The sequence below is a fragment of the Mesoplodon densirostris genome, chromosome 11 (assembly GCF_025265405.1).
Source record: "Mesoplodon densirostris isolate mMesDen1 chromosome 11, mMesDen1 primary haplotype, whole genome shotgun sequence".
NCBI classification, from domain to species: Eukaryota; Metazoa; Chordata; class Mammalia; order Artiodactyla; family Ziphiidae; genus Mesoplodon; species Mesoplodon densirostris.
The window spans coordinates 38,240,926-38,254,576 of record NC_082671.1 but is presented as its reverse complement, the minus strand read 5'-3'; the positions used below and the strand labels follow the sequence as shown (position 1 = coordinate 38,254,576).

The 13,651-nt window shown below is 41.0% G+C and overlaps 1 protein-coding gene across 1 annotated transcript in view; it reads right to left on the bottom strand.

Annotated features, from left to right (window-relative positions):
• Positions 1-595: 595 nt before the first annotated feature.
• The window catches only part of GNS (glucosamine (N-acetyl)-6-sulfatase), a 53,915-nt gene continuing 40,859 nt past the window's right edge, over positions 596-13,651 (bottom strand). Inside the window, exons 13-14 of the mRNA XM_060112836.1 lie at positions 12,932-13,092; positions 596-3,320 (exon numbers count right to left, since the gene is read on the bottom strand). Coding sequence (XP_059968819.1) covers positions 3,245-3,320; positions 12,932-13,092 — 237 coding nt within the window. The 3' untranslated portion in view covers positions 596-3,244. The remainder of the gene's footprint in view (positions 3,321-12,931; positions 13,093-13,651) is intronic.

Below are 13,651 nucleotides of genomic sequence, written 5' to 3'. Positions count from 1 at the left end.
CTTCTAACATCTTGTTTTTCTTATAAGAGGCAACCTACTAGGTCTGGGGTTGGCAAATTATGGGTTTTTTTGGGTAAGGTTTTGTTGGAACATAGCCATGCATATTCATTTGTGTTGTCTATGGCTACTTTTGTACTGAAGCAGCAGAGTTAAGTAGCTGTGATAGAGACATAGCCTGCAAACCTAAAATATTAACTATCCCTTTAAGAAAAAGTTTGTCAACTCCAGTAGGACTTACTTCTCATTTAGGGCAATGGATCCCATGACTGAACATCAAGGCAAGGCACCTCTGACGGTGAGCTTAGTTTATCTAATTTAAAGCTGGTCAAGGTAAGTTTTTTTTTTTTCCTCTCCAAACTGTAAGTGCATAACGATTTATCAGGAAGGATTTTCTACATGGTGCTCATTCAGGGATACGGGGCAGCAGGGACCACACATATACACGAACGAGGTTTCCAGGTAGGGAGTATGGTACCTGATGCGAGACAGCCCATCTCCAGTACTAGGTGAGTGATTAAAACATTAAACAGTATACAGCAAAGAACATTTTGTCAAAATTACTACTTGTGGACTAAAACAAAGGACACATTCCCACTAGAACAGAAATAAATTTTAATTCATTGAAAAGTGCAGCAGTGAACAGGGTCCTTCAAAGGGCACTTTCTTAGTCAAATGACTGAAATGACACAGAGCCAGGGCAGAATAACTTCTAAGAACAGATGATGCAAACACATGAATTCACAAATTCAGGTGGACCTAAGCGGTGGTGAAACAAGACTCAAATATTCCCACCTAGTTCCACTGGTGGATCAGTTTAAATACCCTTTGCTTTCTCTTAATAAGGATCCTAGGACAATTTATCTTCTTTCATTAAAACACTAGTCCTTAGACACAAAAATATAACCTTCCATGGCTATCATTACTATTTTGTACAAAAACCCTACTGTTGTCAATTAAAATGTATTTTGCAACAGCACCATTGGTCAAATTCAAAGATACTCAAAAGGCATTCCCTACTTTTTAGTTGTAGGGAATGTTATTTTACTTGAGGGAGAGCTTTGTAATAGGAAATCTTATAAGGCAAAATCTCTATTCTTCCCCGAGACCTCTGTTCGTTCCTAATGGTTACAGTTTTCTATTACCAATACATACGGACCTGGTCTTCTTAAAAGGGAAAATAATCAAAATTCAAATCAGTACAATTAAGAGAGAAACAAGGCAAGCCTCTTGCAGTGGGGCCCTTGTATACATCATTTCGAAAAATTCCAGTGCATTTTGTGGTCTGCTAGTCTAGAAACAGGACTCTTTATGAAAGATGATTTTAGTGTAGATCCAGAATGCAACCAGTCTAAGAGAAAAAGTCAAATTAGAGGCCATTCAAAAATTAGGGGTACAAAAAAAGGGCTTCACTGCATTCCCTGCCCTGCCCATCCCCCAAACAAAAGTCTGATGAATGTAAGAGCAGTGGGACAGGAATACTATCAGCAGCTGATTTGTGTCACTCTTACGACATCATCTGCTTTCAGGAACCAGCATCATAAAACTGAATAATATGACATCACAGTACAAGACCTGGTAAGAGTTGGTTTCTCTTTATTCAGGAATAACCATGGTCAACTTCCATTAATGTGGAAGCTGACTGATTTATGTTAAGACTCAAAAGTGTAGAATAAAACCAATACCCATACTCAACGTTGTAGTTTGTTTTTAGTTACAAAATTGTTAGAATTTCTTTTCCTAAAATGGTCACAGCAGAGGTATTCATTTCACTTGCCCATTTCACCTCTAAATACCACCACAGTTACTGGGATTGTATGAGGTAAAGGAATAAACCCAATGGTTGTTAACCCAACATGGCTATCTGGAATTGTGATAGAAAAGTTACTTATGGCCATGTCTTACAAAGTGCTTAAAGCTCAACCTAGGACCTTACATAAAGCTAAAATCGCTACTGCCTGAGTTGAACAGGTTATAAACCACAGTTCCTCCTCCTCCCCTGCTGCTACATCACCAAGTAACCTTCTTGTGAAGAAAACACAAGAAATGGGATTGGTCTTCGAGCCAAGAGACAGAAATGCAGGTGTTCTAAACAGTGAGGAAATCTCAAGAAGATTGGGTTTCAACAGAGGAATAGTGAATTAGGCCCAAAGTACACAAGCCTCCAAAAACTCAAGAAGTTTTCTGAAAGGGAAGAAGGTAAGTAGTTGGTATTCTGCATCAACTCTAAGGAATTCCTACATCTTCTAACAAATGAACAGAAGGTCAGCAATATGCAGAGGGAGTCTCACAACGTCACACATGGGACTAGAACCCAGGCTCCCTGCTGGACAGGCACTTACTACACCCTGATTTATAGCCCTTCAACCTGTCAACCAGAGAGCCCTACCTACAGAAGGCCCTCAGAAAACACAACCTTCACCAACCCTTGGAAGTTCTTTGCTGAAATACTTAACCCACTTTATATTTCAGATCCGAGAAAGGAAAGTATCAAGAGAAGAGACATTCCCCAGATACCCCTGGTGCTCACTGGCACTCCATGTGGTTAGCAGCCCCTGGAAAGTAGATGTCCATCACCTTCAGTAACAACCTGGAATTAGCCTTTACCAAAAGCTTGCTACTGTTCTATTTCAGTGTAGCACCAGCCCAGAATTTCCAAAAAATGAACAGAGCTTCATGGATGCGTTTTGAATTTGTGATCCATTGTGATGGATATTATAAACAGTGTATTTCTACTGATCTAAAAACAATGGCATTTGTTCTTAATCAGATGGTTCAGCTCTGATGGTTATTCTTCAAGCCATGTGATATTAGTATTTTTGATAGGGAAGTGTTCAATCGCGAATGCTATGCAGGTCCTCTGATTTTAGGTCAAGCACATACCAAAACTCTTGCCCCCTAAAGCACTGCCATTTATCTGAATGGATTTACAAATCTAGACTTTGACCACATGGGGAATAATCAAGAACTGTGGCCCTAGGACAGAAAGGGTTTGGTGAGAACAAAGACCTCAGGAGTATCATCATCAGTTGAATAAAGGGACCAGGGACAGCCACTCCTGACACAAAGGCAGAGTTCACAGTTTAACACATTGCACAAGGAAGTCAGCTGATTGGGTTGCTTGTTCAAACAGGACTTAAAGCCAGTCCAGAAACCCTTCCAGGCATGGTCTTGAAGACTAGCTACAGACACCTACTACAATCACTTCATCAGAAAGAGGCGTGCAAGGGATCCAACCGCAGAGGTGCTACAGATGTTTTGAAAACCTTCGAGTCCTGACACTGCCATGATTGTTGAACATGAGACGAGGGTCAAACCTATATCTGGGCACAGAAAAAGAAAAAAAACCAATGTCACATTAACTACAATTAGCCATTGAGTACTTCACTCAGAATATTAACTGGGAAGAATGGCAGGAAGGGATACAAAAGGAACAATTAAGTCACCAGAAGGGCATCTAGTGGGAAAGTCTGTAGTACAAAGCAAGAGTACTTAGTTAATTAAGAGCATTACCATCACAAGTCAGCAAGCACAAAATAATATAGTGGAAGTGGAGAGGAGAGGAGAAAACAGAAGTAAGGCTAATCCTGAAAGGGGTTAGGAGGAAAGGTTTGAGCTTACTTTTTGCAGGGGTGAGGGGCGATCCCTCAACTATAAAGCAGCCTGGGGACTAGCAGCCTAGTCCTTGCTGAAAGCCCTTCCAGCATTTTCAAAGCCCTGTCTTTTCAGTTTAGACACACAGACTGTGGTGGGTAAGAACGCAGGTCTGCACCTGACAGGAGCTTGAATCTGGCTCATTATGAGCTTAGGTAAGTCATCGACCCCTCTGGCCACCAATGAAACAGGAAGGCAACTCATATAAAATATGTGGCACATAAAATCACTTATTTACCACCCGTGGGGAAGTAAGAATGAATGCCAATGGTAACAAGTTGAGACCTGGCAGACATGAAGAACACAGACTGGGGGTTTCTCTGGTGGTCCAGTGGTTAAGACTCCGAGCTTCCACTGCAGGGGACACGGGTTCCATCCTTGGTTGAGGAACAAAGATCCCGGAACAAAGATTCCGCATGCCTCAGGGCATGGCCAAAAAAAACAAAAAAACAAAAAAAACCCCACAGGCTGGCTGGACTTTGTGTGATCTGGAAATAACATTGTATTTTACTTTGATCTGCTACCTTATGGTAACAGACACTAACTCTAAATATTATTTTATAGCAGGGGTTGGCCAAGTTTTTCTGTAAAGGGCCAGATAATAAATATTTTAGAGTTTGTGGGCCACAGTCTCTGTCCCAACTACTCAACTTTGTTGCTGAAGTGCAAAAGCAGCCCCAGGCAATACATAAATATCTGTGTGCACTGTATTCCAAATGGTGGTGTCTGGAGTGGGCCTGTGATATCTAGTCTGCTGGCACCCACTCTAGAAGATTCTATCGGCCTAACTGTTTGGTAGGTAAGAATAAGCTATGGCTAAGGAATTTAAAAGAAAACCAGGTGGAGTTTAAATATAGCTCAGGCTAACACCAGCAAGGCCAGCATCTAGAATCTTAGTTATAAGCCTCCAGAATGTGTGCAAGACAGTTAGTTATGGTTAAAAAAACAAAGCAATTTCATGGAAGAAGTCTTGAGAGAGTAAGGTGTTGTTGAGACCATCTGGACTGTGTATGTGACTTAGCCCCATTAAAGCCTCTATATAAACCTCAAGATTCTGCCAGGTGGGTGCGGAGATCTACTCATCTTGCAGCTGCCCAAGACAAGCCTCTCATACAAGGAAACTGAGGCTTGTTCAATTAAGATAATGCACCAAATATCAACGGCTGTTTTGAGGATGGAGATAAGATGGTGGAGAAGAGGGACGTGAGCTCACCTCTTCTCATGAAAACACCAAATTCACAACTAACTGCTGAACAGCTATCGACAAAAAAACACTGGCACTTACCAAAAAGATATCCTACATCCAAAAACAAAGAAGAAGCCACAATGAGACAATAGGAGGGGTGCAATTGTGATAAAATCAAATCCCATACCTGCTGGGTGGGTGACCCACAAACTGGAAAATAATTATATCTCAGAGTTCTCCCACAGAAGTGAAGGTTATGAGCCTTGCATCAGGCTCCCCAGCCTGGGGATATGGCATCAGGAGGAGGAGCCCCCAGGGCATTTGGCTTTGAAGGCCAGCGGGGTTAGACTGGGGCAAAGAGAAACTCCACTCTTGGAGGGTGCACACAAGGTCTCGTGCACACCAGGACCCAGGGGGAAAAGCAGTGACCTCACAGGAGCCTGGGCTTAACCCACCTGCTGGTATTGGAGGGTCTCCTTTGGAGGTGGCGGGGGGGAAGCTGTGGCTCACTACAGGGACAGACACTGGTGGTGGTAATTCTGGGGAGTGCTCATCGGTTTGAGCCCTTCAGGAGGCCGCCATTTTCTCACCAAGACCTGGCCTTACCCAACAGCCTATATACAGGCTCCAGTGCTGGGATGCCTCAGGCCAAACAACCAACTGGGTGGGAATACAACCCCTCCCCATCAGCAGACAGGCTGCCTAAAGTCTTCCTGAGCCCACAGCTGCTGGCTAAACACACCCCTTGACATGGCCCTGCCCACCAGAGGGACAAGACCCAGCTCCACCCACTGGGCGGGCACCAGTCCCCCACCCCGCCCCTCCCAAACAGGAAACCTGCACAAGCCTCTTAGACTGGCCTCATCCACCAGGGGGCAGCAGCAGAAGCAAAACAAACTACAACCCTGCAGCCTACAGAATGGAAACCGCAACCACAGACAGTTAGACAAAATGAGACGGCAGAGGAGTATGTCCTCTACGAGGGAACAAGAGGAAACCCCAGAAGAACCGAGTGAGATGGAGACAGGTGATCTACCCAGAAAACAATTCAGAGCAACGAGAGAGAAGATGAGCCAAGATCTCAGAAAAAGAGTGGAGGCACAGATGGAGAAGACAGAAGATCTAAAGAACAGAGCTGAACAACACAAAAACTGAAGTGAACAATACACTAGAAAGAATCAGTGACAGGACAAATGAGGCAGAACAACAGGTAAGTGAGCTGGAAGACAAAACGGTGTAAATCACTGCCACAGAACAGAATAAGGAAAAAAGAATGGAAAGAAATGAGGACAGTCTAAGAGACCTCTGGGACAACACTAAATGCACCGCATTATAGGGGTCCCAGAAGGAGAAGAGGGAAAGGGCCTGAGAAAATATCTGAAGAGATACTAGCTGAAAACTTCCCTAAAATGGGAAAGGAAACAATCACCCAAGTCCAGGGAGTGCAGAGAGTCCCAGGCAGGATAAACCCAAGGAGGAACACACTGAGATACATAGTAATCAAATTGACAAAACTTAAAGCCAATGAAAAAATATTAGAAGCAGCAAGAGAAAAGCAACACATAACCTTATGGGGATTCCATTGTATGTTATGTGTTGCTGATTTCTCAGCAGAAACTCTGCAGGCCAGAAGGGAGTGGCACAGTATATTAAAGTGATGAAAGGGAAGAACCTACAACCAAGATTACTCTACCCAGCAAGGCTCTCATTCAGAGTTGACAGAGAAATCAAAAGCTTTACAGACAAGCAAAAGCTAAGAGAATTCAGCATCACCACACCAGCTTTGCAACCAATGTTATAGGAACTTCTCTAGGCAGGGAAAAAAAAAAAGGCCACAACTAGAAAATTAAGAATGAGAAAGCTCACTGGTAAAGGCAAACAGACAGTAAAGGTAGGAAATCGTCAAACAGACAGTAAAGGTAGGAAATCATCCACACACAAATATGATATCAAAACCAGCAACTGTGAGAAGAAAAGAGTACAAATCCAGGATACTGGAAATGCATTTGAAATTAAAAGACCAGAAAATTAAAATAATCTTGTATATATATACAGACTGCTATATCAAAACCTCATGGTAAATGCAAACTGAAAATCTACAGCAGATACACACACACAAAAAAGAAAAAAGAATCCAAACACAACAATAAAAAGTCAGGCATCAAATCAGAAGAGAACAAAAGAGGAAGGGGAAGAAAAAGACCTACAAAAGTAAATCCAAAACAATTAACAAAATGGCAATAAGAACATACATATTGATAATTACCTGAAATGAAAACGAATTAAATGCTCCAACCAAAAGACACAGACTGGCTGAATGGCTACGAAAACAAGACCCATATATATGCTGTCTACAAAAGACCCACTTCAGATCTATGGACACATACAGACAAAGTGAGGGGATGGAAAAAGGTATTCCATATAAATGGGAATCAGAAGAAAGCTGGAGTGGCAATACTCATATCAGACAAAACAGATTTTAAAATAACACCCCACTTTCATCAATGGACAGATCATCCAGACAGAAAATCAATAAGGAAACACAGGCCTTAAATGACACATTAGACCAGATGCACTTAATTGATATTTATAGAGCATTCCATCCAAAAGCAGCATAATATACATCCTTTTCAAGTGCACATGGAACATTCTCCAGCACTTATCACATGCTGGGCCACAAAGAGAGCTTCAATAAATTTAAGAAAACTGAAATCATATCAAGCATCTTTCCCATCCACAACACTATGAGATTAGAAATCAACTACAAGAAAAAAACTAAAAACCACAAACACGTGGAGGCTAAACAAAATGCTACTAAACATCCAATGGATCAGTGAAGAAATCAAAGAGGAAATCAAAAAATACCTAGAGACAAATGAAAACAAAAACACAACAATCCAAAACCTATGGCATGCAGCAGAAGCAGTTCTAAGAGGGAGTTCATAGCAAGCTTACCTAAGGAAACAAGAAAAATCTCAAACATCCTAACCTTACACTTAAAGCAACTAGAGAAAGAAAAATAAACAAAACCCAAAGTTAGTAGAAGGAAAGAAATCACAACATCAGAGCAGAAATAAATGAAACAGAGATGAAGAAAACAATAGAAAAGATCAATGAAACTAGAATCTGGTTCTTTGAAATGATAAACAAAACTGATAAACCTTTAGCCAGACTCATAAAGAAAAAAAGGGAAAGGGCTCAAATCAATAAAATTAGAAATGAAAAAGAAGTTGCAACTGACACCACAGAAATACAAAGGATCATAAGAGACTACTACAAGCAACTATATGCCAATAAAATGAACAACCTGCAAGAAACGGACAAATTCTTAGAAAAGTACAATCTCCCAAGACTGAACCAGGAAGAAACAGAAAATATGAACAGACCAATCACAAGTACTGAAATTGAAACTGATTAAAAAATTCTCAATGAACAGAAGTCCAAGACCAGATGACTTCACAGGCAAATTCTATCAGATATTTAGAGAAGAGTTAACAGCTATCCTTTTGAAACTATTCCATTGAAACTATTCTCCAAAACTGCAGAGGAAGGAACACTCCCAAACTTACTCTATGAGGCCACCATTACCTTGATACCAAAATCAGACAAAGATACCACAAAAAATGAAAATTACAGGCCAATATCACTGATGAACATAGATGCAAAATCCTCAACAAAATACTAGCAAACCAAATCCAAAAGTACATTAAAAGGATCATACACCATGATCAAGTAGGATTTGTCTCAGGGATGCAAGGATTTTTCAATATCTGCAAATCAATCAGTGTGATACACCACATTAACAAATGAAGAATAAAAATATTTTCATCTCAATAGATACAGAGAAGCTTGTGACAAAATTCCATACCCATTTATGATAAAAACTCTCCAGAAAGTGGGCCTAGAGGGAACCTACCTCAACATAATAAAGGCCAATACCTACATTGTTAGGCCTACACCTAACATCATGCTCAATGGTGAAAAGCTGAAAGCATTTCCTCTAAGATCAGGAACAAGACAAGGATGTCCACTTTCTCCATTTTTATTCAACATAGTTTTGGAAGTCCTAGCCACAGCAATCAGAGAAGAAATACAAAAGGAATCCAAATGGGAAAAGAAGAAATAAAATTGTCACTGTTTGCAGATGACATGAAACTATACATAGAAAATCCTAGAGATGCTACCAGTAAATGACTAGAGCTCATAAATGAATTTGGTAAAGTTGCAAGACACAAAATTAATATGCAGAAATCCGTTGCGTTTCTATACACTAACAATGAAAGATCCAAAGAGAAATTAAAGAAACAATCCCATTTACCGTCACATCAAAAAGAATAAAATACCTAGGAACAAACCTACCTAAGGAGTCAAAAGACCTGTACTCTGAAAACTATAAGATGCTGATGAAAGAAATGAAAGATGACATAAACAGATGGAAAGATATACCATGTTCTTGGATTGGTAGAGTCCATACTGTCAAATTACTGTACTACCCAAAGCGATGTACAGATTCAATGCAATCCCTATCAAATTACCAATGGCATTTTTCACAGAACCAGAACAAAAAAATTTTAAATTTGTATGGAGACACAAAAGACCCTGAATAGCCAAAGCCATCCTGAGAAAGAAAAACAGAGCTGGAGGAATCAGGCTCCCTGACTTCAGACTATGTTACAAAGCTGTCATCAAAACAATATGGTACTGGCACAAAAACAGAAATATAGATCAATGGAACAGGACAGAAAGCCCAGAGATGAGCCCACACACATATGGTCACCTTATCTTTGATAAAGGAGGCAAGAATATATAATGGAGAAAAGATAGTCTCTTCAATAAGTGGTGCTGGGAAAACTGGACAGCTACATGTAGAAAAATGAAATTAGAACACTCCCTAACACCATAAACAAAAATAAACTCCAAATGGATTAAAGACCTAAATGTAAGGCCAGACACTATCAAACTCTTAGAGGAAAACATAGGCAGAACACTCTTTGACATAAATCACAGCAGCATCTTTTTTGATCCATCTCCTAGAGTCATGGAAATAAAAACAAATGTGAACCAAGGAAACCATAAACAAAATGAAAAGATAACTCACAGAATGAGAGAAAATATTTGTAAACAATGTGACTGACAAGGGATTAATATCCAAAATTTACAAATAGCTCAAGCAGCTCAATATTAAAAAAACAACCCAATCCAAAAATGGGCAAATCTAAACAGACATTTCTCCAAATAAGACATAAAGATGGCCAATAAACACATAAAAACATGCTCAACATCATTATTAGAGAAATGCAAATCAAAACTGCAATGAGGTATCACCTCACACCAGTCAGAATGGCCATTATCAAAAAGTCTACAAACAATAAATGTTGGAGAGCCTGTGGAGAAAAGGGAACCCTCCTAAACTGTTGGTGAGAATGTAAATTGGTACAACCACTATGGAGAACAGTATGGAAGTTCCTTAAAAAACTAAAAATAGAGCTACCATATGATCCTGCAATCCCACTCCTGGGCATATATCTGAGAAAACCATGATTTGAAAAGATACATGCACCCCAATGTTCACTGCAGCACTATTTACAATAGCCAAAACATGGAAGCAACCTAAGTGTGCATCAACAGATGAATGAATAAAGATGTGGTACATATATACAATGGAATACTACTCAGCCATGAAAAAGAATGAAATGATACCATCTGTAGCAACATGGATGGACCCGGAGATTATCATACTAAGTGAAGTAAGTCAGACAGAGAAAGACAAATATCATTATATTGCTTATATGTGGAATCTAAAAAAAAGATACAAATGAACTTATTTACAAAACAGAAATAGACTCACAGACTTAGAAAACAAAATTATGGTTATCAAAAGGGAAAAGTGGGGGGAGGGATAAATTGGGAGTTTGGGATTGACATATACACACTACTGTATTTAAAATACCTAACCAACAAGGACCTACTTACACAGGGAACTCTACTCAATATTCTGTACTAACCTAAATGGGAAAAGAATTCGAAAAAGACATATATGTATATATAGCTGAGTCACTTTGCTGCACACCTGAAACTAACAAAACACTGTAAATCAACTATACTCCAATATAAAATAAAAATTAAAAACAAAAAAAACAAACCTCGCCTGGAAGTCAAGAGATCTTGCTAAACCAGTTCCAAACAGTTGACCTTTTGGCAAATCACAACTCCAAGCACTGTTTCCTCATGTGAAATTTACCTGTTTGGGCTCTAAGGGCTATAGGGGAATTCTATGGTTGAGTCCTTCTAACACTTAACGGGGCTGCTGTATCTGACCCTCTGTGGCCCAACATTACAGTCCAAGATGTCCAAGTCTCATGACCCTCTATGCAAGATTTAGTTAGATGCTGGCTTTAAATTCCTAGAGTCAGTCAGTGACTGCTATAGACATCTAACTTTATTTAGTTTGGTAAAACATTCTGAGCAAAGTAGCTGTTAGAAACTGGAAAATCAGCATGTGTCAATTAGAAGTCTAGTGCTTCTATCTTAGAGAATGAACTTCCTATTTCAAGGAACTGCCACCAAATGAGGATCCATTTCACTAACTTGGAGGAAAGATTACAGCTGAGTGGTCAGAATGCTTGATCAGTAACTAATTACACAGTAACAAGATTATCCATATAAAAGTTAATTAGCGGGCCTCCCTGGTGGCGCAGTGGTTGAGAGTCCGCCTGCCGATGCAGGGGATACGGGTTCGTGCCCCGGCCTGGGAGGATCCCATGTGCCGCGGAGCGGCTGGGCCCGTGAGCCATGGCCGCTGGGCCTGCGCGTCCGGAGCCTGTGCTCCGCGGCGGGAGAGGCCACAACAGTGAGAGGCCCGCGTACCGCAAAAAAATAATGAAAAAAAAAAAAAAAGTTAATTAGCTTAAATGATATAAAATTATGATATTGTCTTTTTACATTGTTACCTTTAGTTTGCTGGCATCCATGTCTCTTTGGCTCTATATACACTATTTAAAAGCAAAAGTACTACATTTTTTTTTTTTTTTTTGCAGTACGAGGGCCTCTCACTGTTGTGGCCTTTCCCGTTGCGGAGCACAGGCTCCGGACACGCAGGCTCAGCAGCCATGGCTCATGGGCCCAGCCGCTCCGCGGCACATGGGATCCTCCCGGACTGGGGCACAAACCCGTGTCCCCTGCATCGGCAGGTGGACTCTCAACCACTGCGCCTCCAGGGAAGCCCTACATTTTAAAATAAATAGTCTACAATCCCCTTTCTCTACTCATTCACATACATTCCTCACTGATTTGGAGATACCACTTCACATGAAGGTAGCTAAATAATTTACTAGTTTCCATCAGCTTAGGACATCATTCTTCCCTCTCGCCTACAATGAGAGTATAAGAACTGAAATAATCCTTTCCCAATGAAAGTCTGATTTTGAATTTTATAATCTTCAAGCAAAAAATGACAGGCTTCTTGCCACACACAGCTCAAATGCATGGTGTGTTGACAGCCATTTTACTGATGAAAAGTTACTGTTTAAGAGGAATGAGAGTAGGAGGAACAGAGCTGACTTACTAGGTGAGCGCTAAATATCTTGCCAACCTTCATATATTACAGCGGGCTTATTTATTTCGACACTTGAGAGTTCATACTTTCTATTTCATTGTGTGTATTTAATATATTAAATTTACTGGCAAGTATTCAAGTTTCTGTAATTGGGGCTTCTGAGAAATGAAATGAAAGCATATGCTCTCAGAAGCACTAGGGAACAGGGTAGCCCTGGGTCAGCTTACACTAAAGCAACCCCAGATGTCACCAGTGCAATCAAGTGGTACCATGACAAGAATCACAGGGAGGAAGAAGAGCCCCACGTGGTACGGGCAGGGCTGCGCCTCCAGCTATAGCACCCACTGGCTGTGGAGAGCAGCTCATTTCCCAGCACAACTGGCTGCTGCGCTGGGACACAGTATTCCCCTTGTAATGCAGAACAGAGAGAAAGAGCTCAGCTCAGAGCAAGGAGGACCCATCAGGCTCCCTGTGCCTTCAAGAATGGCAGGACTGCTGGAGACCACGGAACAAAGTTTCTGAGGACGATGCAAACTTACCCCGGGTCAAAGACCCCTGGAGTGCGGCAGGTTGGTCCAGAACAGGACTGTAACATCATTAGCCGATAGTTCATCTTTCCTAAAAGCTCTGGGTCTATACTTTTAGCAATGTTATTGATTTGGTGTGGGTCTGCAGTCAGGTTATAGACTTCTACAAACACCTACAGGAAATGAAAAGATGGAGGCAAGAAAAAAGCAAGGGTTACATTTGAAGAAATACTCATGTGAGTTACTTCTAAATGGGAATGGAGGAGGCAGATTAAAGACCAAGGCCCAGGAGAATATCATCCGGTCTCAAGATTCTCAAAAAGCCCAAGGGTATAGAGGAGACAATGGAGCATCTGTTCTGGGGGTTGAATTGCTTTGGGTCTATGGCCCACATGCTGGAAAGGGGCCTCCAGGATCCCTGTGCCTTCAGGCAGTCAGGTGGGGAGAGAGGAAGAAGCTTATTACCTTCTGTAATTAAAGCAGAGAACCGAAGGCAGGACCCTCAAACGGCAAGGGCTCAGAAACTATACTTAGTAATGAGGTTACTGAGTGAGAGCTGACATTTGAAGTTTATCTTTGCTTTACAATTGTGAAGATTCAAATGAGAACAGATACGAAAGTACTCTAACCTGTGTTACAAAAATGTTAAGTTTTCCTATTTTAAAAAGCAGTTTTGGGGGCTTCCCTGGTGGCGCAGTGGTTGAGAGTCTGCCTGCCGATGCAAGGGACACG